The sequence below is a fragment of the Lutjanus erythropterus genome, chromosome 1, assembly GCF_056507025.1.
Source record: "Lutjanus erythropterus isolate fLutEry1 chromosome 1, fLutEry1.hap2, whole genome shotgun sequence".
NCBI classification, from domain to species: Eukaryota; Metazoa; Chordata; class Actinopteri; order Lutjaniformes; family Lutjanidae; genus Lutjanus; species Lutjanus erythropterus.
The window spans coordinates 43,896,864-43,924,754 of record NC_139317.1 but is presented as its reverse complement, the minus strand read 5'-3'; the positions used below and the strand labels follow the sequence as shown (position 1 = coordinate 43,924,754).

The 27,891-nt window shown below is 38.3% G+C and overlaps 1 protein-coding gene across 1 annotated transcript; it reads right to left on the bottom strand.

Annotated features, from left to right (window-relative positions):
• Nucleotides 1–14,666: 14,666 nt before the first annotated feature.
• Nucleotides 14,667–25,316, bottom strand: LOC146333320 (tryptophan 5-hydroxylase 1-like). Its single transcript, XM_084725257.1, has 11 exons — nt 25,083–25,316; nt 22,847–22,993; nt 22,562–22,745; nt 20,873–20,973; nt 20,702–20,769; nt 19,187–19,383; nt 18,938–19,073; nt 18,721–18,847; nt 18,297–18,392; nt 16,424–16,557; nt 14,667–15,379 (listed from the first exon to the last, which is right to left on the bottom strand). The coding sequence occupies exons 1-11, from the start codon at nt 25,176–25,178 to the stop codon at nt 15,217–15,219; spliced, it is 1,449 nt and encodes a 482-aa protein (XP_084581383.1). The 5' UTR covers nt 25,179–25,316; the 3' UTR covers nt 14,667–15,216.
• Between the last annotated feature and the right edge of the window lie 2,575 nt (nt 25,317–27,891).

Here is a 27,891-nt window from a genome sequence, read left to right as displayed (position 1 = left end):
AAGAGTCCTAATTTAGGATGTTCTTCAGTTAGGACACTTAATAGCTGAATTCCTATCTGAGAATAAAGATAGGATGTTCTCCAAAATGCAGTTAGGAGATAGATTTCTGTAATACCAAAGATCTAAATGTCTTCCTAAAGATTTCAGACTAATGAAGACTCTATTTTCCCATGTTTTGTGACTAATGGGGGGCAACAGTTTTTGAGTATCTGACAGCATTATTTAAAGGATCACTACAGAGATAGACCTTTATTTATACAGAAAGAGTTGCAATATTCCTTTGTTAAAAACAACCACACTCCATTTATAGAAACAGTCATTTAATTAAAATTAATTGACAGTAATTTTACATCTCTGGTCTATTGCTGCCTCGATCAACAACCCCACTGCCATTCCTTTCTGTAGAATCACGAAGTCCTCATCACATGAAAAGAATGTGTGCATTCTTTGATGAGAGAGAACGGGGAACAATATGTATGCTTGTTATCTCAAACCTTGAGCTCGATAGATTAGATGCAGTGTCAATTAGAATGAGTCATTTTGGGAGATGGGAAAGCCTCCGGCCCACCAGTTTTGTTTGTCCCTTATTATGAAAGTCAGATTTTGTTTTTGTGTCAGGCAGAGACAACTCAAAGACTGCTCATTTTGTGGTGTGATTTTTCATGTGAAAGTCCCCTGTCTTGTGCACATGAATCACCCCCTCTAGTACCCCCATGTGTTAAAGGGTGCCTTTCCAGTGGACAAAACATGACAAAATGACCTCTGAAGCGCCCTTCTAGTGGACGTAAAGTGGTAAAGTGCCCTCTAAAGTGCCCTTTCAGTAGACAAAATGTGGTTAAGTGCTCTTCTAGTGGACAAAATATGAAGTGCCCTTTTTTTAAAATGATCAGTTACCAGGTATTTAACTCTATCCATATCCATATTTCCATAAATATCAACTTGTCAATTCTCTGCAAAGTGGAGGAACTTAGACCATTGTTTCACACTTCTGTCTATTTATCCTGTATCCTGACACTGAACTAGAGTAGCTGATGACTTGCATGAGTGCTGGTAATTATTTTCCTAAGTCTGTGATATAGAGGACCACATCATCTGCATATACTGCATCATGTAAGAACATTTTCATGTTCTTTCATGTTCATGTTACACATGTGTCAGGAAGTGTTCATTGCTGAAAATGGCATGAAAGAGAAAAAGAAGAAGAACTTAAAGAGTTTGGAGTTTGACGTCCTGCTTTGAGAGATCCATAAAGAGAAATCTGTCATTTTAACAGCATCAGTAGTGGAATTAAAATACCTGCTAAAACAAAGAAACAGGAAAAGCGAGTGCTGTAAATGCCATGTTGCCTGAGGGTTGTGGACTGTCCCTGAAATAAAGAGGGCATGTCTCGATATGAAAATGACTTCAGAGGAAAAAAGAAATCATCTCGCCACAGGCACGATTGATGACTGCACTGCAAAAGGAGAGGGTTAAGAGGTTAAGTTTTCTTCACGGATATCGAACATGGAATAAGTGATGATGTTTGCCTGGACTGAGACTTCATAAACCTTATCATCGAATAAATAATGAAAGCCTTTATGTATAAATTTACATGTTGTAAATGTTGTCAAACAAGATAATTATGAGGTGTAATTGATTTTTCAAACTCAAAATAATAACATATACAGTCATTAACAAAAAACTTTGGTTTGGATACCAGCAGACTGACTGCACACGACTCTATGACAGGTCTGGACCACTCAGAAATTGTGCTCGCATCTGAGAGAAAATTCAAAATATAAGAAAATTGGTGAATGTGACAAATTCTCCTAAATTACTTGTAAGCACCTCTTAGGAAGAAATCTGTCCATACGAGTGTTTCTTGCATGAGGCCCTGCTGTTTGAATATTCATTTTCTGTGAGTAATCTATTATGTTCACGGTTCGCCTTACATTATCAGATAAATGTCTTTTTGGAATAAAGCCTGTTTGATCTGGATCTATAACATGTGGAATGATCTTTGACATTCTGTCTGCTGAGATGGTACTTAACTTTTGGACCACATTCAATAAAGTTACTGGTCTATAAGATCCTTGCCACACTTTTTTCTCTCTCTCTTCTTATTCAAATTGAAGGATATAATTTCCCCTCTCAGCACTGCTTTTGCTCTCTCCCATGGTACATGCGGTTCTACTTCCTCTGTATCACTGATTTATAGATAGTTTTTAATAGTTAATCTTATATTAATTTTAAAAGTTGTCCATTTGCAAGAAGGAATTATTCAGTCTCCAAAGAGTATGTCGAGATTTAATTTCAGGGTTATTAGAAGATGATCAGATAGTGTGATTAGGTTTATTTTACATTCTATAATCCTTGATGTTTGATTCTTGGACATAAAAAAAGTCTAAATGTGAATATTTACAACAAGATTTTGGAAAAAAAAGATATATTCTCTTTCTTTCAGATCGAGGGTTCTCCACACGTCTATCGTCCATATTTCCTTGACTGCTCTTCTCATTATTTTAGCGGCTTGGTCTGAGTTAATGTCTGTTGTCTATTAGTTTGTGCGTCTATGATTAAGTTTAGATCACCTGCCATAACTGCAATGCCTTGACTTTTTGCCACCATCATTTCTATAACCTGTTTCATCAGGTCTTGGCTTTCTTCAGGAGGGTTATAGACATTCATAAATGAAACCATTACCTCATCAATCTTTTCATCCACCATTACATCTCTACCTTCCTTGTCTGTTATCAACTTTTACAGCATAAAAAGTATTTGGGTCATTATTTAGTTAGCAACTTCTTTTTGAAGATGACGATGGTACCAGGAGGCAGGATATGAGGTCGACGGGGCTGGGGCATCCGGAACCAGACAAGGCAGACGAGCAGACGAGGGACAAGCAGGAGGAAAAGAAAAAGGGAAAAAAAAGTTTACTCTAGGGGGTTTTCATTATAATTTAAAGAAGCAAACACAACAAAAAAGACACCTTTTTCCAATTTTTCTAACAAGTGTCAAGTGTCTCTAGGACAGTAGTGTTCTCTTGTTTTTCTGAAAGTAAATATGAAAAAACAGGGAAAAGAAAAAAAAATCAAAAGTAGTCTGTCAATCCTTCATGTTAAAAGTCCATAGGAAATAATTAAACTGTGGTTCAATATAATCCAAATTTCTGTTTGCAAGCTGTGTGTGTGTGTGTGTGTGTGTGTGTGTGTGTGTGTGTGTGTGTGTGTGTGTGTGTGTGTGTGTGTGTGTGTGTGTGTGTGAGTGTAAGAGAGCACACATAGTTATTCACTCCTGGGATAAGCTCTGGGTTTACCCCTCAGTTCCTTCAGTAAGTCTGCAGCTGTCATATGTTCTCTTCTCTCTTGTCTCCGATGTTCAGATGGTGCTGATGGATGCCTGAGCCGGATGCTGGATGTTGGGTCCTCCCGCTTGAGCAGGTGTTGAGCTCCGCTGATGATGCTTTCGGCTTGAAGGGCAACATCTGCCTCCCTCGCTGAGTTGAACGCCTGAGTTCCTTCATCACAAAAAACTTTTAGCTTTGCTGGATAAATAAGATGTGATTTCAGGCCTTTCTGGCGGAGCTCTCTTCGTATTGCAGCATACTGGCTTCTCCCTTTTTGCATTTTAGAGCAGAACAGAGACGAGTGTCCCATGTCAGATATTTAACAATAACTGATCGTGGTGCTGTTTGACTTTGTGTGGGTTTCCTCTGATATGATCAATGTGCAGCAACAATGTTGAGTTGCTCTGCTGGGCTCTCCAGGTTCTCTGATAAGAGCACTTTTAGGAAATTCACCATATTGTCTCCCTCTGCCTCCTCCTTCACCTGGTGGATCTTTATATTGTTCTGTCTTGACTTGTTCTCCAGATATTCCATTTGTTTATTCAGGAGCGCAGTTCACAGTGACTCCAGCGTGTGCTCAAACCAGAAGTTGAAGTGTCCCTTTAGTGGACAAAATGTGGTAAAGTGCCATCTAAGGTGCCCTTCCAGAAAATGTGATGAAGTGCGACATAGACTCCCCCACATACTAAAAACTAATTTGGCCTCTACGTGCCTTTAAATAGTTAAATAGTTCCCTGTGTATTTTTTGTGTTTTTATAAGTAGTTGTTGTATAACACAGACTTAATCTAAACCAGGAAGTGGAACCTTTTCACCTTAAATGCATGATGATTTTCACTGCGCTGATGCCCCACCTTGTACAGCCAGCACCCGTTTAAAAATTTTTTTTTGCCCCTGAGTCCTCCATTAATATATAGATCCACATTTTGCATCTTAGAGTCCCAAAATCCCCCTTTCAACTATTACCATCAGTTTCAGTTTTACAGTAATCTGATCCTGTGAGAGCATGTCATGACAATTCTCTGATAATAGAAGATGAAGTGTTACCTTATCACATGCACATACTGACTGGGAAAAACCCTTTGCTCATAAGGTGACTTCAGATTCACTTTTTAGTTTTACTTTCTCTATTAAGGATTTCTTTCTATTTTCAGTTTAGTTTTCTGAGCTACTGACCACTTACGTGACTTACTCAGATTTTAATCCCCTGCCTTGTGAAGAAAAGTAATGAAACACGATACCCTGGTGCAGATCGGTGCTTGGTACCTTCATTTTAATTAATAGCTTTGGAGAAATCCCTGTAGACCACCACAGACAGTGTTATTAAAAAACTACTATATTAATTTGGTCAGAATAACTATAAATTAAATGAGGTAACACTTAACTGTCAGATAGAAGATTACAAGATTTGTCTGTCTTATCTCAATGCAGACATTAAAACTATAAAGTAATGAGTGATGAGGGAAAAGCCAGAGCATATATGTCATTATTTAACCATATTAATTAAAGCTGCACTCCTGCTTGACAAACAATAATGATAATAATTTAGGGAGGATGGCTATCAGCTGTGATAGGACAGCCCAATTCACTCAGTAATGATGCTTTCGTGTCTTCACTTGCAGGCCTTAAAGGGGCAGTTCATCCTAAAATCAGAAATACATACTTTTCCTCTGGCCTGTAGTGCTACTTATCCATCTATATTTGTTTTGGTATGAGTTGCAGAATTTAGAATATATTGACTGTAGAGATGTCTGCTTTCTCTCCATCATAATGTGGCTAGATGGCACTAGGCTCATCACTGAGCCTAAATGCATTTATTTCTCATTAATTGTTTCCTTTCATCAAGAAAACAAACCTAAAAAAGTTGAGACAACTCAAACCTTCAAGGCAACCCGCTGTAATAAATTTTTGAGTTTTGAATCGAACTCAATCGATTACGTTTCTTGGGGAAAAAAGATATTTTGCTGACCTAGTTGGATAATTTACTTTTTTTTCTTAAAATAAACTTGAATCTTTGAAGATTAGACACTCAAAAAAGTATTTCAAAAAATATTCACAGTGAGCTGTGAACTTGTTTTGTCATTAATTGAAAATATTACAATATTAACCATCATTCACTTTCACTTCAACAAGGTTATGCAACAAGTTGTGAAATTCAAATTTTAGGGGTTTCTAAAACTCAAAGACTCGGGTATATCTAAAGTGGAAAAGTAAATTATCTAAAACCAAAAAATTATTAGTTGGTAAAACTATAACACTTAAAAATTTGAGTTGGTCTCAAAACCGAGGGTGGAAGTAAATAATTATAAATACAGAAATTACTGTAATTAAGTAGTTTTTTGGGGTACTTGTACTTTTATGAGTAGATTTTCAAGTCTGTACTTTTACTCATACTTAAGAATACATTACAAGGTGTAATCTACTTAGTTACTTTTAAAATCATAGTTGAGTACTGAGTACAATTTTAATTAAAATCTTTTATCTGCATTTTAGTGGCCAATCAGGTGATCTGATCACAAACGGACCAATGAAAACAAAACAAACATGAAAAAATGTGTTTTGTATCTTTGAAATTATTAATGATTAATCATTTTCGACTATTGGTTAAAGAAAACGCACAAAATTTGTGTGATGGTGACATCACTGGTTAAAAGTAACTAATATTCTGAGTAGTTTGTACCTTTAGTAAAGTATATTTCTAACACCAGTACTTTTAGTTGTAATTGAATAATGTTTTAGCAATGTAACAATAATTGTACTTGAGTATAGATTTTCAGTATGCTTTCTACCACTGCTCAGAACTCAAAAACCTATTAGAGTAGAGGTTGCCATGAGTTTTTGAGTTTTCCCAACCTTTTTGTTTTTACAGCATCAGACATTTTAGCCTACTTCATTAATGAGACAAAATACGTACATTTAGGCAGAATTAATAGGCTCATATTTTTTCCTCTCATCAGTGAAACATTTTAAATGCTTTACTATAAATATATTGCAGATATACATCTTACCTTTTGCTAAATTTCTTCCATATCTTTTATTTATTTGGTGAGACACCTGTGGGTCACGACTCAGCCTTGACTGTAATTAAATGACTGGTCTAGGAAGATAAATAGCACAACAGGCCATGAGAGAAAAAGTCTAACACCGGATGTGTGAAAGAGGGGGACAAGCTGTTACGAGCGACATTCTTGCTAAAACAGATCAGATGATCAGATTTACTGATGTTTACTGATAGTCAGTAAAGATAGGAATTTTCTGAGAACCAACATGCACAATCAATTCTTGTGAATTAGATCAAAGATAGGCTGCAGCATTTCCAGACTTTTTTTTTTTTTATTAATGTGGCACTGAGTCATGCAGGGGTGGCATGAAATATGTGCACACACTCACTCACTCACTCACACACACACACACACACCGGAATAACATCAGTTTGCCATCTCTGTCTCCACTCATATCTACCATCCTTGCCAACCCTCCTTATCTTCCTGGGAGACTCCCGTTTTTCTCTTATCTCATTTCCCTTTTTGCTGTCACAACCTGTCTCTGTCTGCACAGCGTGTATAAACCCTACGACTCGAAAGGTTTCCACACAGACAACAACACAGCTACATCACGTGGCAGAGGGCTGCTCATGCCTCGTCCTCCTCGGTGAAAACTTAGAGAAGGAAATTTCAGATGTCCTGTTGAGAAAAAATCCTGTTGCTTATTAAACGTCTCAGAAGCTCTTTTTTTTCTAAAAGCAGTCTAACATATCCCCTCAAAAACATTTGTAAAAAATATGTAGAGAATGTAATAGTCGCAGCTCCAGGAAGACTTTTTATGTTTTCTTTACCCTTTTGAGACCAAAGGTTGCAGAGGGTTGGGAGGGTTACTGAAGGTTACTGAGGGTTAGTGAAGGGACAGTCAATGAGAAACAGCAGAACAGCTGTTTCTTGTGCCTTTCATACTTTATGTACAGTCCTCCCCTGTATAAACAAATGTGAGTTAATCTTAATTGAAGAACTCTTCACATTAATGTACATTCACAAAGATCAGATGATGATGATGATTTAATTCCTGTATGAAAACAGAAAAACACGTCCCTGTGTCCCTCTGCTGATTTTGTTTCTTGTCTTTTGCTCTTGCACAACTAACGGACTCTTTGATTTTAAAACAGTAGCCTTATGTTTTTGTCATTCAGCCTCTATGAAATGTAACTGGCAGTATTAACTGTCTGTTGTAGTGGCAGTAGAATGTTTTTCGCCTTGAGACTGTGCACGCTGACACACACTTCCATGTATGCATGTGCACCAGCAGCATACTGTGACTGTTAAACCGGGACTTAACTTCAGACAAAACTCAGCAAGACACACCCCAAAAAAAAGCAGCACAATATTTTAGTGGAATAAGTGGCAGACAGTCAGGTAGCTTGTGACATCAGCAAGTATCTGTAATTTGTAGTTGTCACATGCCAAACCCAGGAGAGGGCAGCAATGATTGAACACCATGCAATGATTGCAGAATGAGTAATGTTTTTCTGTAGTTAATCTTGAAAAGTATTGAACAGTAGATAAAAACAAAAAATCACAATCAATCAATAATAATTTTATTTTACTGTTTTCAGGACAGTTACCCTTTCATTTCTGAAGTAAACTAAATGTTAGAAGAGACTAGCCTAATAATTAAATGAAATAAATCCAATATAATATATTTAAATATAACTTGAAAGGTTGATATGTTTGTTCTTTGAAGGCCCTCAGGGTTCCCCTCTGGTGCGCATATAATATGTTTTAGAAGTGGTGCACACTGCAAAACAGGGCTCCCATGAAAGCCACTGTGTGATTCAAACCCTGGAATTAACTGTAATATTAGCCTACCATTTCTACTGTGTGTACTGATGTGATGATGTATGAAATTCTAATCACGTCAAGTGTGGAGTTGCACCTACTTACAGGTAAACTGTAGGGTGATGTGACTCTACCAGGGGCCTGTACTGCGAAGCAAGTTCAACATACACAGGGTATCTTTAAGTGATCTGGCAGGACTAAACCTAACAAAGGCAATAAAGGATAAGCGGTCACGTCAAGCTGGTTATCGACTCGGTAAATCAACCCAGGGTTTCCCAATCTAGACACAAGCATGTTCACATAAACGGGGCAGTGTTTGCAGCGTGGAAGATTCAAGCAATCTATTCTGTAATACCAATGCCACCCTTGCTGATGCAGACGTGTCTGATGCTCAGTGCACAGAAAGCAGTACCATGAAGAGTGTACCAGATATGTGTCGGAGACTGTCCATTTGTGGAGCTCAGGCTTGAAAAATAAAGGCGAAATTATACCGACTTGATGATTTCCAGGCATACATAACTGATGCTTGAGGGATGCTTGAGGAAATACATGAAGCTGAACAGAGCCAGTTGGCTCAAGAGGCTGATGCTTTGAGAGGATACTTCAGGCACAACAGGAGGCTGAGGAGAGAATATTCTGGTCTTTGCAGGCGCACCGACAGGCCACTGACCAGATGTTCTTGCAACTAATGGGCATTCTTGCAAGCACTTTGCATCCTAGACAAACAATACCAACCTGGACCACGGTTGAAAACATGACAGTTTATTATCTAAATGGAGAACAGCTGTGGAAACATTATATTTATCTCAAATTAAACATTAAAAACAAATTGTATTTGAAAATTTAAAATTCAAAAGTGTTTCCAATCCATCCATTTTGATACAGTAGCACACATGAATGCATAAAAATGAACTTATTGAGGGAGACAACATGTCATCAGGCTTGGGAAGTAACCGATTACATGTAACAGGATTATGTAATCTGGATACAAAAAAAGGGTAATTTAGAGTCACCAATTAACCTGCATGTCTTTTGACTGTGAGAGGAAGTCAGAGTACCTGGAGGCGCCCATGCAGACACGAGGAGAACAGAAAGGCCCTGCTCCAGCCACAAACTCCCCAGATTTGAACTCAGAACCTTCTTGCTGTGAGACAGCAGTGCTAAACACTGCACCACTGTGCCACCCCAGATTACAGATTACAGATACATTTAGTAAAAATGAGGATTATTAGCAGGATTATACTTTAAAATAAAGAATATCCTACCATGCACACTGCACACACAGCTGCCAATTCATCATCATGGCCTTCAGTGAAAAATGCTTCAGTATTTTCACCGTTTTTTGTCTTTAAATCAATCAATCAATCAATTGTGCATGGCAAAGGAAATCTATTAATATATTGATAACCTACTACTAAATTAATCTGCATCTATTTTGATACTCAGTTAATTGTTTTGAGTCATTTTATAATTGAATAAAAAGTCAAAATTCTCTGATTTCAGCTTCTTAAATGTGAATATTTTCTGGTTTCTTTACTCCTCTCTGACGGTAAACTGAATATCTTTGAGTTGTGGACAAAACAAGACATTTGAGGACGTCATCTTGGACTTTGATCGACATTTTTCACCACTTTCTGACATTTTGCTGACCGAACAACTAGTCGATTAGTGGAGAAAATAATTAATGATGAAAATAACCGTTATCAGGCAACACAATTTCAACATATTTTATATTGGTTGAATCCAAAAGAAACTGAAAGTAATCAAGTTACTTTACTTTAATATTACATTCTAAAGTAGCCGTTTTCATTGACCCTGATTGGCTGCTGTTTGTGATCAATGGAGACCTAAAGTTTGAATTTGAAAATTCTGTTGAATGTGTTTAATATTAATTTTTATTCACTTGATATTCAGTGATATTTATAATATAATAATATAATAATGATATAATAATATAATGATATTACAACTATCCAGTTAAATGAAATATTATTTGACATTAGGCTAAGTTTTAACACTCACAGTGTAGGGCAGTAACAACACAGTGCACTTCTGATATCATTGTGTTTCAGTTATACCTCTGCTCATGATGTTGCACGCTCTCATCCTCTTCCTCTGGATCTCATTCACAATCTCGCTCCAGGAATTCTTCATTTTGTACCTCACAGTATTTATGCAACACAGGGCAAGCAGACACTATGCGTCTTACAAAAGTCATGTGGGCATCACATTGTTGTAGAGGGCTGCGCCTCTGTTCTTTGAGGCGCCCAAAGGGACGCCCGACTGTCATAATAGCTTGACTTAATCTGTAGTTGAAGTTGAGCTGCTGTGGTGTTATTTACTCCTCCTCCCTCTGGGAAAGGCTTCATGAGCCGGGTTAGCAGAGGGCAGGCCGAATCACCCAACAGAGAAAAAAAACAAAAAGCATGTCGACCAACGCAAACATTTCAGTCCATTGTGATGAAAGAGTGTCTGCACTGCCAAGTACATACAGGGTCATACATAGTTCATTCAATATATTGTTTCAGTTTCAAGTAGCTAATGGCTAATTCTTGGTAATAATCAATTTTTAAAAATGTATTTGCTTTTTTTAAATGGTGTAGACGTTTTCAGATTGTTCAGGTAATTAGATTTCTGAGGACTTCTTAGGACACTTTCAACTGACAGTGTCAGTTATTCCCTGTTTTCTCTATGCAGTTTAATTGTCTGTATGTGATGTGGAGGCCGCCCATTGTTCCAACAGCCCATTATTCCAAAACCTCAATAGTCTGAAAACAGTCCCACTGGGCCAAAAGCCACATTTGTTTGATTGCCTCTTCTTCAAAAAACAAAAGCTCACTACTCTGGAGGTTGTGAAAAGGGTGAGCTGTAAATCTCCCTATACTCATTCTTTTCCTGGAAAGCTGTAGGTGCAGTGGTTTGATAAGAGCACAGTCTTTGGATGACTTCATCTTGCCCCTTTTGTTATTGCTCCTCCTCTAAAACCCCCTCATGGGAGTGTCAGCCAGGATCACCGCAACATTCAGTGTGAGAATCATGGTTCTCAACACTTAAACTTACGTAAATCTTACAGGCACATTTATCATTCATTCTCTATTCCACAAGGTGGCAGCAGGCATGAAGAAATTACTCTGCAATTGCTGCATACAACAAGCATAGTTGTAGTGAAAACAGACACAAAACTTTATTTAAATTGACTAGGCAACATCAAGTGATGCATTCTTAGGCCTTAACTTTATTTATACTTATTGTCATGTTTTTATTCCTATTTATTCTTACTGACATGTCTGCTTCTCTTCCTGTTCTGTCTTATTTTTACTATGTTTTAGTGTCTACTTCAGTTTAGATTCTGTCTCGCTCCTGTTTGGCCTCATTGTTTTGTCTTTGTGTTGCCACATTGGTACTGAGGTAATCCAAAAGTAACAGAAAGTAATCAGGTTACATTACTTTAATATTTTGATACTTGGATTACATTATTAACTACACTTTTTAAGCGTTTCAGAATACATTTGTAAAGTGACCCTCCCTACTTTGCATGCACACATGGTACCAGTGATGGAGCAGAACAGTCTGTGACAAACACAGGTGAATGTTTGCTTCTGTGAAAACACCTGGTTTCAATGTCCAGATGTCAGTGCATTCAGAGCCAGATACAATGCTGCTTGATGTCGCCACTTTAGGCAGAGCTTTGGCCATAAGCTTTGGAAAATAAAAGATGGTGAGACTTCTTCCAGGGTGCATTCTCATCCAGTTACCCGCTGCACTGTTTATGTAGCACTTCAGCTAAATGAAAAGCTCCCCTCTTGCAGCTGGGAGCAGTGAGGTGCATGTAACCTAAACAATATTTTATTTAATTCTCTCACCTTATATTTCATGTCCACTTAAAGCTTGTACGCCTGGTCTGAAGTCTGTGTGAGGTGCATGTATTTTCATTGCACATTCTTCTTTTAGAAATGCTAGTTTATGTGTGGGAAAAGGCATACGTATATTTGTCAATAAATGTCATTTACACATCTGACAACTGCTCATTTTTTGATATTTACATGTAAGGAGAAGAATGCGTCACATTTGCACCTGAAAAACTGCAGCAAACCGGCCCTCTGTGACTTCTAAAGTAATTTTCTTACAATATTTAAAATAATTTGATCTATATAAGATAATTTAATCCAGTCTTTGATTTTTCCAAGTAGAATAATTGGTCAAAATTTACAATACTGGTCCAATAATATAAATTTATTTATTTATTCATATATATATATATTGGGGGGCTTTTTTCTGCCTTTAATTTGATCTGAGTCATCGGAGGATGACATGCAGCAAAGGGCCACAGGCAGGATTTGAATCCACGGCTGCTGCCGAGGACTCACAGCCCCCGTGCAGACGATCATGAGTTAATGTCTGACTGTCTGACTAACAGACTGAGTCATATGAATTTTTATTAATTAAGTCTGCCATCATTGATTAATTCCCCATCAACTTCTAGAAGTAATTAATAGGTCTACTGGTAATTCATGAGTTTAATTACCACAATGAGTTGACAAGCTTGCAGTCAACAGCCATGACTTGAGAAGTAATACAAAACTATTTTTTATAATTTATGACCATCATTGAAGTTTGTAAAAGCTTTTATTTAAATTTGTTTTGTTCAGTACACGTCTTCACCAATGAGAATACTTCTAATGTCATGGCTGTAGAATGCAGACTTCTAACCCATAGTTATATTGTGAATTGTTGGTTGTACTGACTTTATTTTTGTTGCTGCTTGTCTAAATCATAATCAGCATCTGATTTAATGGATTATTGGCTGAAGATTTGGGAAGATATCATGATGTTATGACTTTAACTGCTGAGGCACATGACGGTTCACTAATTATTGAGTACATATGTGGTTATGGTCATTGTTTTTGATACCGGCAGACAGGCTGCACATCTGGCCGCACATCTGGCCACAGTGTCCCGCCTTTGAATCCTGTACTGCAGGCCTCAACTGGGAATATTCCTGTCCCATGAACAACAAGCCATTAGGTAATAAACAAATGTGCCGGTTCATCTGGTGCAGTAGCAGCCAGGTTGCAGACTGCTGGAAATTAAAATCCACGGCTTCAACTCATTGTGATAATTAACACATGAACCAGGAGAGAATCATAGTGAAAAAAGTTAAATGAATGTAATTTATGTAGAGGAAATAAACAAACAAGAGTTGTCCGATGCTGTCATGCTCACTTTTATTTATCTTAAATTCAGCTGGAGTCATTTTTATAGATCAGTTGCTTCCCATATATTGATAATGATGGTGGGATGGAGTAGGGGGCGTGAACTTTTTCAGCTTCTGAATTGACAGAAAAAGTTTGAGTGCCACTGTGTTAAGCTTTATGCATATAAGTGGAGCAGTATTGTCAAGTGTTACCAAATAATCTTGTAATCTGTACAACTGGTGTGAGATCAGTTGGGTAGTTTGCGCACCCTCAAGTCAACAGGACGACAGTCGGGGAACAGTAACTGAGGTCGATGTCTTGTAATCAACACTTGCCCATCCTGTGACTTTTAGGTCACTGGTTCAAAAACAGCCTGCAAACCTTGGTGTGTGTGTGTGTATCCTCCTGCGTCTCTCTGCTGTCTCTTGTGAACTGTTCACACACACTGACACATGCAGTCTGCAAGATGTTTAATGCATTTATGTCAAAACAAGCTTGGATGCCGCTTTCAGACATATTTTATTGGATTGGTATCCACTACATAAAGCCTGTTCTATATCAAATGAACAAAGGTACTGTGTAATCATTGCTGTTTAACTGTCACAACATCTCATAGGGCTTCATTTATGAAGAAAAGACACAAACAAATATGCAGCAGTCGGCATGAATCATTAAATACCAGGATCCATCATTACAGTGGGAACTGGTGGCATTAGACATTAGCCTTCACATTGTGGCAACAAAGTTCTAACTTTATTATCCAGTTTGTAAAATTCTATCACATAAATAACAACAATAGTGAATTTAGGCAAGACGTCATCACTCCACATTTCTTACATTTTTATCGTCAAATGAGACAGAAGAAATCAAAGACAGAATAATGCACTCTTACGTTACTTATCATTGTTTACAGCCTGCAGCATACAGTTGAGTGACAGCTAGGCTTTTGGTGTTGATGTTAGGGCCTCCCAACATCAACTAGCTTCAGGCCACATGTCATTATGAAGAGAGCCAGAGCACAAGGATTTCTCTGTATTCTAAAACACTAAACAATAAAGCTGAACCTGGAATATCCTCATGCATGACTCAGACATGGTGGTCACTGCCTCTACTGATGATGTTCCCAAGTTGATAGTGCTGTGATTAATAACTTAGTATGGAGAATATGGAGGGGCCACAGAGAGAAAGAATATCTATATCGAGACCACATTTTCTTACACTAAATGCTCAAATACTATTATGTACATACAAGATAGAAGGAGAAGGTCCTATATTAGTGCCCCTTGGGGGAAATTAAACCTTTTTTTTAAAACTTATTTTACACACATAAAGACTTGTATACACACATGCATGTGCAATTTTGTGGGAGAGGTGGTAGAATGATGGGGGTTCAGTGCTTTGCTCAAAGGCACCTCGACTGTGGCCAGGAGGTGGAACTGGCACCTCTACAGCTGGACTTGAACCAGCTACCCCAAGTCCTTATGGACTGAGCTACTGCTGCCCCTTTACAACCCCCCCCCCCCCGAAATGTTTTGGTTCATTTGAGCGTATGAGGTTCTTTACCTTGATAGACGATTTGGCTGATTTATTTTCAGGTATTTCTGTCAGAAACGAGTTTCACAGTCATGATAATTACATGGAGATCTCTGACTTCAGTAAGCTTTGAGCTCAGCTCCCTCTATATCATTTCACAATTGTTCTGCCACATCAAGCTGAACTTGAGGCTCAGTGCACTTAGCTGTATACAATACACAACACTGGCGGATGCCATCTCCATTTAGGTCAGAATCCTAGTTTGCCTCAATCCCCCCACCCACCCCACATCCACAACTCCAGCTAACCTCTTCTGACCTCTCCGCCCAAAGACTCTCAGGCTTTGAGTCGATTCAGTGCGTCTTCCACGATGTCCAGCTCATGTCGGATGTCTTTCACCATGCTGTTGATGCTGCTGGTGTCCTTGAGCACGTCCACGCTCTGGGTGTACGGGTTGTAGTGTACTGTGAATGGACGGCGGATGGTCTTGGCAAACTCCCTGCAGACACAGCAAAGTCATTTATCGAAAGTCCAGTGTAAACTTTCACATCACCGTAGCTGCAGAATGCAACCAAAGTTTTGTGTGTAGTCATTTAAAAAGAACTTATAAAAATCATCTCAAAAAGCAAAATGAAATTCCAGGATCCATCACTACAGTGTAAACTCCTAACGAAGGGATTACTTTGAAAAGTTTAATTTAATGAAATATATCAATATGAACAACAACACTGTGAGTTACCTCCTTGTGCAAAACATTATTACAGCTAGGCTAAGGTCCAGATGCTTGGGGATGCTAACTGTCACAGCAGGGAGACATGCTTTTGCTGTGATACAGTGGATGCTGTTGGTGAAGGAATAGTTCGACTGGGAAGAATTTAGCATAAAGACTGAAACTAGGGGGGAAACTGCAAGATTGGCACAGTCCAAAGTTCAAAAATACACCCACAAACACTAATACAAATGTAAAAATTGTGGTTTCATTGGGAGTTATGTAGAGTTACTGTCCTTTTTTTTAGTTTTACTTTGCACAATTAAAATACAAAAAAGGCAAAGATTATAAATGATATACAGTGCAGGAAGAGGCAAAAAAAAAAAAAAAAAAAACCCAGAGGGCTTATTTGAAGCCTCCACCTAAATAACAATATTAACAATATTACAAAGAAAATAGAAAAAAAATAGTTTGATAGCAACAAAAATAAATATCAATTTAAAAGCAGAAAATGTGAATATGTGATGTGTGAGGGAGTGTGTTAATGTACTCTTTGTGTTTCTTGGTGAGCAACAGCTGGGTGCGATGACTCCCTGGAAACGTGGAGAGAGCCAGGTTAGCTCTTGGAAAGAAAGTAACTAATGTCTCCCAAAATGTTTAACTATTGTTCTAGGTTGCCATGATGAAACTTTGGCCATCTGACAACGTTACAGTGCAAGGCTTGACTAGTTGCTCACTGCAACCAAGATGATGTAAAAACTTATTAGAGGATATATTACAGCTACTGAACATATGATAGGAAGGACTGCATTTAGCAAGCAGAATTCCACTGACCTCATTTTGTTCTTGGCTTCCTCAAAACTCTCAGAAACAAAGTAAACGTCTTGGAACGTAGTTATTTTGCACTCCTGGTTACAGGTCACCATGGGGTCAAATGGACGGATGTGGGCCTTCCCAGACAAAGCATGCTAATAGAAAAAGAAACATACAGCGGCCAGATTTTCATTTTAGTCACTAGACACATTTACATCATGAGACTGATGCAACCCTGAGTCCATCACCAGTTTCTTTGGGCGGGAGACTTTTGTCATTTTAGTAATTTAATGGTCCGCCTCTGAAGAACGAAAGCTGCTGCTGAGTGATGAGCTGTCATTCAAAGCCACAGTGAACTGAAGAACAAGGAAAACAAACCCTTCAGCCAGAATATTTTCAGATCTGCGAGGATTTATTTCAGCCAGACCAGGACTGGTGATTGTTGGAACAGTGGAAGTTTTAGAGTTTTGTCTTTCCCACCAAAGATTCTCAGACGTTACTGTGTTAAATGTTTCCTCTTAAGACAGTAGTAATATCTCAGCCAGTATTGGCTCATTCATTTAAATCATGATCATCAGAATGTACACTGTACATTCTAATTTGTTCTTTCAATTTGAAAATCTGAGTGAAAGGGCTGCATTGCAATTTTAAATTAAGGGAAAAATAAAATTTGTTCTTCTAACCTCACCTCAATGTTAACTTGATATAACATCCCTTGTTGTGTAAACCTTTGTCTCAAGTTTGGTTGATCTGGATTTTTTAACTGATCTTGGGGAAATAAACTTGGTTTTAAAATTTATTTAAATCTAATTACAAAGGCCTGTTTATTTGAATCAATATAATTATTTTTTTGAAATTATCCAGCAGTTTGTCAAATTGAAACATTCATTTCAACACAACTTAGGTGGTTTGTTGTGTTAACTTTGTTTAAGCCCAGTTGATTTACATTTGTACATTTACTTAACTTCATTTTCAAATGTTAATATTTCAAAATCTTTTCCAGATTACCTATTCAACTTAATTGTTTAAAATCATGCTTAGCAAAATGTAATTAAAATAATTTCAACAGAGAAAATTATTCAACATAATAAGTGATAATGAACGATCTAACCAAGTTTGTGTCAAAGGGAAACATAACACCAAATTAATATTGAACTGGTTTGTTTTTTTTTCTATTGGTTTCCATATGTTGTCCAAAGTCTACATATACTAGGCATATTTTTGCTATATGTAAGAGCCAAATAACATATTTTGGTAAATTTGTTGTTATTACATCTAATTTATGTCTCAAGTTAGACCAGGTTTTTACAATATTTGATCTACATTTTGAATATTTTTTCTACATTTCTTAATCAGTGTAAAGTGTTAGAATACATTTATTGTTGTAGCTACATCAGGTGACCAGGTGATACTGAGGTTTACTGAGCATGAACAGGAAGTTTTTGACCATGTGATTTGAAGATAGAAAGGATATATGCACCACACGAGTGAAATGTAGCATGAAGTCTCTGATGGTCTGGACTGGAGTGTAAACTGGACCAGCTGTGATGCTGTAATTAATTTACAATAAACCCTCATTCAAGTTTACTTGCCTCGTGAAGTGTGGATAGATTGGGTCTTCACACAGAGTTTAATTTAGTGGAAAACAAGTCAAAACAAGACACTCGAGTGGCTTAGGAACTTGAAGCATTGTAAAATACCCACTACACAATACTATGTTATCATTTATTGTCATTTATTATTTACTGTTGATGTGATTGTGTCAAACATGCAGCTATAATGCAATGAAACACAATGAATTGATTTCTTAATTTTTTAAAACATAGGTAAGAAAAACTGAGACAGTTTCTGACATGGAAATACAAAATTCTGTATAAACAATAATATCTGTCACCTTGAGTTCACTGACGGAGGAGAGGAGTCCAGCTCCATAGGCCCTCAGCTTGCCATCCTGCTTACATAGACCAAACTCCACTGTGAAGAAATAACACTGCAGACAGACAACAGGAACAGGTTGTCACTTTACAATCACCCCACCGATACACAGCATGAGAATGTAAGTACTGTATTTCCTCATACAGCAGCTGATTGTCAAATAAAAGCCGGGTCTCAAATAATGGCCTGGGGGGAAATGTATGATTCCATTGTTTTAAATATAATCATACTAATTTCAGCATATTTGAGCATATTTTTGTCTCCTTGTTTGGTTTGTTTTGGACAAATACATTTTTTTTTGTTTTAGCAAGCGAAGAAATAGATTATACACTGACCAACCCTAGTGTATGTGTGTGTGTGTATCTGTTTGTGTGTTTTCTCACTGTGGCCAGTTTCTGGACAGCGTCATCTGAAGCTCCCAGCGATGCTAAACCAATCTCTTGAGAGAACTGGGCGAAGCTGGGCTCAGCTAACAGAGGAACGTGACCCAGCAGCTCGTGGCACGTGTCTCTGCATCAAACACACAAGTCTGAAAAGGCGAACACAGGTATTGTGGAAGTCATAAGTGAAAGTGTTGTGTGTGTGCATGTGCGTACTCACGGTTCAGGTGTGTACAGAGGCTCAGAGCTGTGGCGGACATACTGAGTGCAGTGGAACACCCTGAAGGCCAGGCCTGCTAGGAAGTCTCTGGGGGAGAGGTACCCTGCTACTGGCCGAATGGTGAAGCCTGAGTGCTCTACTCACACACACACAGACAAGTAACACCCACCCCATCCACATCATATTTACAATGTTATTTTTGCTGAGACACTCAAAATAATCAGAGCTGGCCGAGGTTTGAGCAGTTACCCTTGAGGAACTGTGAGACGTCCTCCAGCTGGGGGATGTTGTCTTCGCTGTATTTACAGTATTTGGTCAGCAGAGGGAGGTTCTTCAGATACTCCTTGCAGGCATGGCTGTGGTACAACATGTTGAGCTCCCTGAACACCACGCCCCAGGTATGTACCTCCTCTGTTGTGAAGTCTATGCGACTGATTGGCTCACCACTGATAATGATTGATAATAATGACAGAAAGAGAGCTTTGACTTCAGTATAGCAAAATAAAATACAACTTTGAGAGATCAAAAAAATATACGGGGAACAAGTGTGAATTAATTTTTACTGTGTTATTTTGAGGTATGTATGGTTTTCTCAACATGCACAGTTTCAGACCTGTCAACAGTATGTGTCTTTTCATTGCAGTCAGATAATTTAACCACTTAGAGCACTGTATCACCACCAATACTTTTCTGTTTTTTTTATGTTTCTGACCTACCAGAACTTTTTTCTGTTTTGTTCCTGAATTCAAGACTTTGCTTCTTTGCTTGTTTACCTCAGATGAACTTGTTTCTTCTTTCTGATTTGCTCTTTATGTTTTATCATCCTGTCTTGGCTCTTGCGTGTTTGTGATGGTATTTCACACCAGTGGTTCCCAGCCTTTTTTCCTTGCTGCCCCTCTTCTTGTATGTAAGGAAAGCTGAGCTCCCTCTCCTGGCCCTAAGACAGACTTTTGTATAAATTGCAGGGGTTGTACAAGTGCTGGAAATCCATGAAAAGTACTTGGATTTTGGATAAAGTGCTTGAAATGGCTTGAAATTGTAATCACATTGCTTTCATAATAAATTGCTGTCTGACTGAATTAGTTCATTAAGTTTTAGATAAAGAAATAAAATAAATCAGATATTTGCTGAGCCATATTGTATAGGAAGTTAATGATTAACCATTAATCAATTTATTTTCAATCTGAGTTGAACTGATTAAACATGTATTAATTGCTAATTAATCAATAGTCTAAAAATGTCTTATTTAACATTGTTTTGTCTAATGGAGCCATAATTTTCATTGAAAATTAAAATTAAACTAAAAATGAAAAAAAGAGAAAAACAAAGAAAAAACTGTTTTATATCTTATGAATTATTAATGATTTATCAATTAACCAATTGTTAGCATTTTCAGCTAAGGATAATACACAAAACGTGTGACTCAAATAGGAAGCCAAGACTACTTACAGACGCAGTGACACATTTTGACATGAAACTTTCTGTCACCAAACATCATTTTGGTTGATAACAGCACAATAACATGTGATTTAATGTGATGAAGAGGTGAAATAATCATTTTGTATGTAAATATGTCATTTACCAGCAGTAAGGTGCTGGAAAAGCTTGAAAATGAACACTGAAAATGCTTGAAAGGAGCTGGAATTTGGAAAAGATCTGATTTTGTGGACATCAGGACAGACAAGCTCATGAGGACCCTCGGTCTGGACCCTAGGTTGGACTCCAGTGTTTTACACAAAATAAATAATAAACAATAGAACTTACTGTTTGTAGCTCATGGCCAAATCAGCAAAATATTTCCTTCTTTTACGGTATATGTTGTCTTTAAATCCCTGCAGGAACAGAACATGCACAAATTTAGTTTATGTTTTCACAAATCCTCATTATCAAAGTACATTTAAGTTGTATCAGAACAACTGTTTCTGTTGTACATACCGGATGATCTGCATCTAATTCAGAGCCATACATCAGCACCCTGTTCCCACACAAATCCAAATCAGAAATCTTCTTAGGGAACCAGGGCACACTGGCCATATCTGAAATACAATACAGGGTCAATTCAACTGTTTCTGTAAAGAAAAATAAATTTCAATCATGATTAATTATGAGTAATCGTGATTTCACAGTTACAAAACAAAGTAGATGTGAATTTGAAGATACTGCTTTCATTTAAAAAGAAAAAATGACACAGAATCAGACTGAATACGCCATAAAAGGTGTGTTTTAAAACCAGATTTTAAAGCAGAGAGAGGGTCAATATTGTGAATGTCTTAGGACAGAGACTTCCAAAGGCAGGTTCAGAACAGCCGAAGGCTCTAAACCCCCATGATAGTCAAGCAAGCAGATGGTGTGGTAACTTAGATAACGAATAAGGATCTGAGACGGGGAATATGAGGGAGTTCAGAGAGATCCAGTGGGGCTGGGTTATGAAGGGCTTTAAAGGTGAGAAGCAGAATCTTGAAACTGTTATAGGATTTAACAGGGAGCCAGTGAAGGTGATGAAGGACAGGAGTGACAGGAGTGATACTGGCAGATGAAAAGGCATTCATGTGGGAGACCAGAGAGGATGGACTTGCAATAGTCAAACTGTTATGTGATCAGTGTATGAATGAATGAGACAGGCAGTGCAGTGCAGTAGATGACAGCATGTGGACCAAGTAACACCTTCAATGTGTGCTTGAAAGGACAGCGTGCTGTCAAGGACGACACCCAGGCTCCTGACCTGAGGGGAGGGATGAAGTAGGAATTGTTTAATCTATCAGGTTTATCCAGATTTAGAGAGTCTTAATCGAGCCTGAAAAGTTGAGCCTGACAGAGCCCAAGCCCAAATACTCTATTTCAGGCTGACATTTTGTGTGGAAAGCTTCCCTGTTTGAATCATAGGAAAAAAAGCAGACAGACTATTTTCCCCTCATTAAATCATATAGAGGTAGGATAGGTTGTTAGGTAAGAAGAGGAGTCATTCTACCATTTTTAACGCTCTTTATTTATAAGAATGGTTCTTTAACCGTAACAAATAAAGTGAACAATCGACATGCATCATGCCTGATGACAGAACATTTCCACACCTTCCCTCTCACATTCTAATATACTCAAATAAAATACATATAGGCTGAATACCCAAAGCTAAAATGCACTTAAGTATATTTAAATCCAAAGCCTTAGCGTTGGAACATATGCCATGTAATGAAACAATTGCACAATTAATGCCAATATGTCCAGAGGATCAGGATCGATTCTGCAGTGGACCTGACTAAGACGACACTTTGCCTAAAGTGAACACGCACAATACAAAATAATAATAATTAGAGCAAACAGGAGGAGGTGGCAGTGACAGGGACAATGGATGAAGGGAAATGGAGCTGGTGACGAGTAAAGTGGGCAGAAAATGTGGACTACCTCAGTTTTATCACCGTTGAGTGTGATAAAGTTGTGTGAGCACTTAGATTTAATTTCCATTAAATAATCTGAAAGAAACCCCCATTTCTGACTGTTTACAGTGGAAGCAGGTTTTACTGAAATGCTGCTAGTAAGTGGAAAGGACTGAGTTGGAAGAAGAAGTTGGACAAACTGAGTGTGAACTGAGTAGATTTAAGAAATTCTCTTTTGAGAAGTATGGCCTACCATCATCAGCTAGAGGGCAGTTGTCAGATGGAGTGATCTCAATAATGTCAGTGTGCTCCCTCAGCAGCCGAGTCAGCTCCTTAAGCTGTTTGTGGTCAGAGTCACAATCCACAAAGATCTCAAAGTCCGAATCCCTCCGTTTGGATCTGCGAGACTCGATATGAACGAGGTTGACATGTTTCTCCTGCAAGTACAAGGTGAACAGAACAGGTGGAAAAGCTTTGCAAACGCAATCATTATTAATTTAAATACAACACATTTCTAAACTTTTAATGAAACACACACCTGGAAAAGCTTAAGTGCCTTGACAAGACCGCCGACTTCATTTTTCAGTGAGAATATGATGGTTGCGGCACCTTTCCTTGAGCTGGTGTGCCTTCTAGTGGAGATGCTCCTGTTGTCCTGGTTCCCATTAATTTTACTGAATGTAACCTTTTTCATTTAGGGTAAAAAACAACAACAACAAAACTTTTATAGATTTTTTTATACATTAGTGATTTATTTTAAAAGGGGGCCAGCTTCCTTGTTGTCATCACATTTTTATATTGAATCATTTTGATTTAGAAGGGCTAAAGAGTTGACATTTTATCTTTCAGACACATCTGATAGCAATATTGTTTAATGAATATGTCAAAATTTTTTCACTAAAAATTGAAATTAGAGTGTTGATTAATACATTTTTAAATTGTTTTTGGTAAGACATGATTTGTCCCAATTCTCAATGACTGATTACATACTTGTTAATACAAACAATACTGATTAATATTGATTATAGCAGCTTCAAAACATGAGCAAATGAAGAAAGGCGACATCTATACAAGTGCAAATATATAAAACATTGAGAAACACTAATTTGACATGATACACACAGCATAATGAAATGTGCTGCAAATACAAAATTCACAAACTAATATAGAAGCAGTGCACAGTGTGACAGAAGAGAGCTGAGTTAGAGAAGACAAGTTTTCAGGGGACATTAAGAACTGATGAAGCTGTTATCTCTTGTGTCTTTTCTCAGTACAGAATATTGAGTTCAACTCTGAAGGACGGGACGATACACAATGATAAATATGCAGCTGGGACAGCGGTATTCTCGCTGACACCTCCAGCTCAGCTCTCTGGTGATACTCGATCTGCTCTGTGCAAAATGACGCGGAATCTGTCAAAAACAGACTCGGCATGTGTTCGAAGCGGAGTGTCGCTTCTGGTGCTGCTGGGAGACTCACAAGCATTATGGCAACAATCGGCTCCGGCTGCTGTGGTGTGGTAATGCGACGCAGCCATAATGCAACGCAGCTGTGCCCGGTGGAGTCTAGCTGTAACTACACAGTTCTCAGTCTTTTCATGTGTTTTCAGCTGCCACATCCAGCATATATGATGAGTTTAGAAGAAAAACTCCCTTCTTCCTTTAGCAGACTTGAACGCCATCTAGTCTAGGGCATTTTATGCAAGACGGTTGCAGTTTGTTTGGTTGACTTGCGTTTTGTGACATATGTTACATGAGACACGAACTACAGTCTCTTGGGTGAAGGTCTGTTTGACTCATCCATCCACCAAACCTCATTACGCTTGTCACTTTTTGTACTACCTCGCTTGACATATTGTCTATGATGTTCATATGTAAGACAACATGCCACGGTGTCCAGGTAGCTCAGCTGGTGGAGCGTTTGACCCATGTACCGAGGCTGAGTCCTCTGCAGCAGGCATGGGTTTGACTCCAGCATGCAGTCCTTTGCTTCATGTAGTTCCCCTGCTCTCCCTCCCCCTTTACTGTCACAACCTTAGCTGCCCTGTTTAAATAAAGTCATAGCATCATCATTACATCATTTAGTGAGAGCGGGCTGCTTATTTCCTTCTCTTATGATCATCTTTGTTTTAAAATCTATTTTCTCTGAAAATGTTGGCCTTTAAAGTTTTGTCCTAGATTTCTGTTAACTTTATCAGATTTTTACTTTTAGGTTTAGTTAGGACTAGCTAGGACCCCTGTCTCACAGCTTACCAGTGCTTGAGAGGGAATAATGCTCAAGTACTGGTAAACTCTCTATTTTTTGACAAATTCATGATATAATGCTATCAGATGTGTCTCAACCATAAGCTAAATAAACTAAATAAGGATTATGGTTTAAAAATGAGTATTTTGAATAGCAATTAGAGAACTCTGCACAACTTAAAAAAATAAAATTGTTGCTCGTTGCTACTATGATGTGAAATGAAAAAATGAAACATTGTAAGATGTCAGCTCTGTCAGATTTTCTACGGGATTAATTTGATTGCATTTAATAAAAAAATTAATCACCAGGCTGTTGGCCTGTTGCGAAGTTGAACAGAGTAAAAGAGTTTGATCTTTTAAAACAGATTTGCAAGCATAATTTAAGAGTAAAAATTAACCCCCCAAAATACATTTAAATAAAAATGTAGAAATATTTCAATAAAGATATTATCTCAAGGCAATGTCTACTTAGAACTGCTACTAAAGGTGACCAAAGACACACAAAACAAAAGTATCAGTAGTTCTACTTACCTGATTGTTGAGCTGCTTCTCCTCATGAGCAGAGTTAACTGAGTCAAAAGACCTTCCTCTGCCTGGCCCCTTTTCATCAGACTTCTCAGCGTACATGCCTGTTTCTAGATCAGTGGTAGAAATGTAATATAGCCTAGAATTATTGCTCAGCAAAGTTGTTTGTTCTGCACAAGATGCAGCCCAGCTCAAAACTAGTGGGCAGTGGGTTCTCTGAAAGCAGCAGAAGACTTTGAGATCAGCTACAGTAAGAGGTGTACTGACCCACAGAGCAAAATGCAGAGGTATTTATGATGCTGTAGTGAAGGGTGGGGTGAGGTGGGTTGGGGGAGTACACAGAGAGAGAGAGCAGCCATCTCTTTCTACAGGAGGGAGATTAGGATGATTAAATGCTATAACATTTAATTCTATAACATTAAAATGTGTAATATGGTACTGCCAATATATGTCTCATAAATATATTGTATTATGCTTTTATATTCTGTCACAAACAACAGTTTGTGTATGCCGTGGACGTTCTGTGACCTTCAGAGGTTTTAGACTGTAATAGTCTGACACAACATGATTCTTTGGAACACCAAAATAAAAACAGGGAGTTGACAGGGTTCTGAGACATGACCAAATGAAGAAGCATTTGGGTTCAATGAAGGACGCACACACACAAACATGCATATGCACATGCACATACATACGCATACACAGATGAAATTTAAAAGGAGGTCGCATATTATCACTTTGGCTTTTCGTTTGTAAAATAAACTGCTCCTCTTATGCTCTAAGTTCCTGTCTGTCTCATCTCTGCATCAACTCTTATTTGCCACCATTTACCTCTCTATACTGTCAATACTCCCTGATGAGGTATAAGGATCTGTATACATATGGATTGGCTGAGGTGTTGAATCCCCACATGTTACTCTGCAATATTCCACCTGAAGCAAAGTTCTTTACGGTGTTGACTTGTGCTCTGCGTTTTTTTTAGCATTCCACTGGCCGAAGAATCTAAGCAGTTGTTTGTGTTCACATACAGAGGTGAACAGTTCTGTTACAATCGGCTTCCACAGGGCTTAAAGTTAAGTCCTGGAATTTTCAAGCAGATACTAAAACACGACCTCAAAGACCTCATGCTCAATAGCATGCTGATAAAGTATGTAAATGACCTGCTGATTTGCTTACCAACATTAGATGACTGTCACCGAGACTCAATCAAACTGCTCCACAGACTGGCAGAAGGGGGGCACAAACAATCTCAAGCTAAAACACAGTACTGCCAACCTCAGGTTGCAGACTTGGGAAGGGTGAGCTCACAAGGAACTGCATCAGTGGCTCGCTCACACTTGGAGAACGTGAGCAAGGCACTGCAACCATGTAATGTAGGGGAATTAATGACATTTCTCGGGTTAGTGGGCTTCAATTCTGACTGGATTGAAGATTATGCCATGATTATGCCATCATCATCATGATAGCATTTGAAACCATCAAACAGGAAATGCAAACAGCTCCAGCCCTAGCAACACCTGACTATGATAAACCATTTCTGCTATATGTGTCCAACCGACATGACATGTACACATCGGCAGTCTTAATGCAAGAAATGTGTCATGGTCGTCGAAAGCAACCAACTGCATACTACAGTACAAAACTAGACAATGTGGTCCAAGGATGGCCACCGTGCTTTCAGGGTCTAGCTGCTGTACACTATGTGTATGAAAAAGCATCAACAATAACACTGGGGTAGCCAGTAACAAGACCTGGCGTACACATGCGTGGACATCACATTTTGGGTTATATTACCATAGTAGCTAATTCTGCTTAACTGGGGCCTTATGGCCACATATGTGGACCCTTACACTACCACCCAGTGGTGTCAGAAGAGTACTACACACTTCAGGAAAAATTCAAAATGGCCGCCAGCACATGGCAAAGTTCGGCTGGCCACTCCAAACGAAAACGTTGACAAGGTAAGAAGTCCAATCATATTTCTTGGCTTATTCTTGTTTAGATATGCATAGAAGCATTGTATGTTTGCCATGACATGCAAATTTGACAAAAAATTGTAAAAGTAATGATCTAGTATGATGCTAAACATGATGTACACGTATGTGTACACAGGGACTTAGCTTTGTTAAAAATGCTAATATGTTAGCAAAAATGTGCCCAGGAACAGCAGGTTTATAGCTAATTCTGGTGCAGCTAAAAAAACTGTACTTTGTCCCAGTGAAATAAATAAATAAATACATAAATAAATAAATACATAAATAAATATATAAATAAATACATAAATACATAAATTACATGGATTTGTATCTGATTTTTTCATGATTTTATTTTCGGAGCGTTTTTCTGTGGAAAGAGCACTGGAGCTGCTCGAGTTACTTGATGGAGAGTCAGATTTTGGTAATTTGTCTGACAACGATGATGCCATCCTGGATGCTGATTATCAGCCTCCACCACGGGATCAAAGCAGCAGTGATGATGACAGTAGTGGTGAAGAAGACCCCATTCCCACTGAGCACAGCAGGGGACGTAAACGTCTCCGTCGTGAAAATAATGGTTAGCAAGACCCAGTGGATTTTAGTTTATTTTAGGCAGTTAGGGCTTCAAGGCTAGGTGAAAGATTGTGAGGAAAACATACAGACACAGCACCATTCAATATTTGTAGCAAAATGCTAATTTACAACACTTGTTGACAGATTCAGGGACAGGTACAGGTTCAGACTATGACGCCAGATCCCACACTCCCAGACGTCGCCATCAAAGACATCAGATTGAAGCTGATGACTCAAATGATGGCCCAGAAGAGCCAACACCAGGA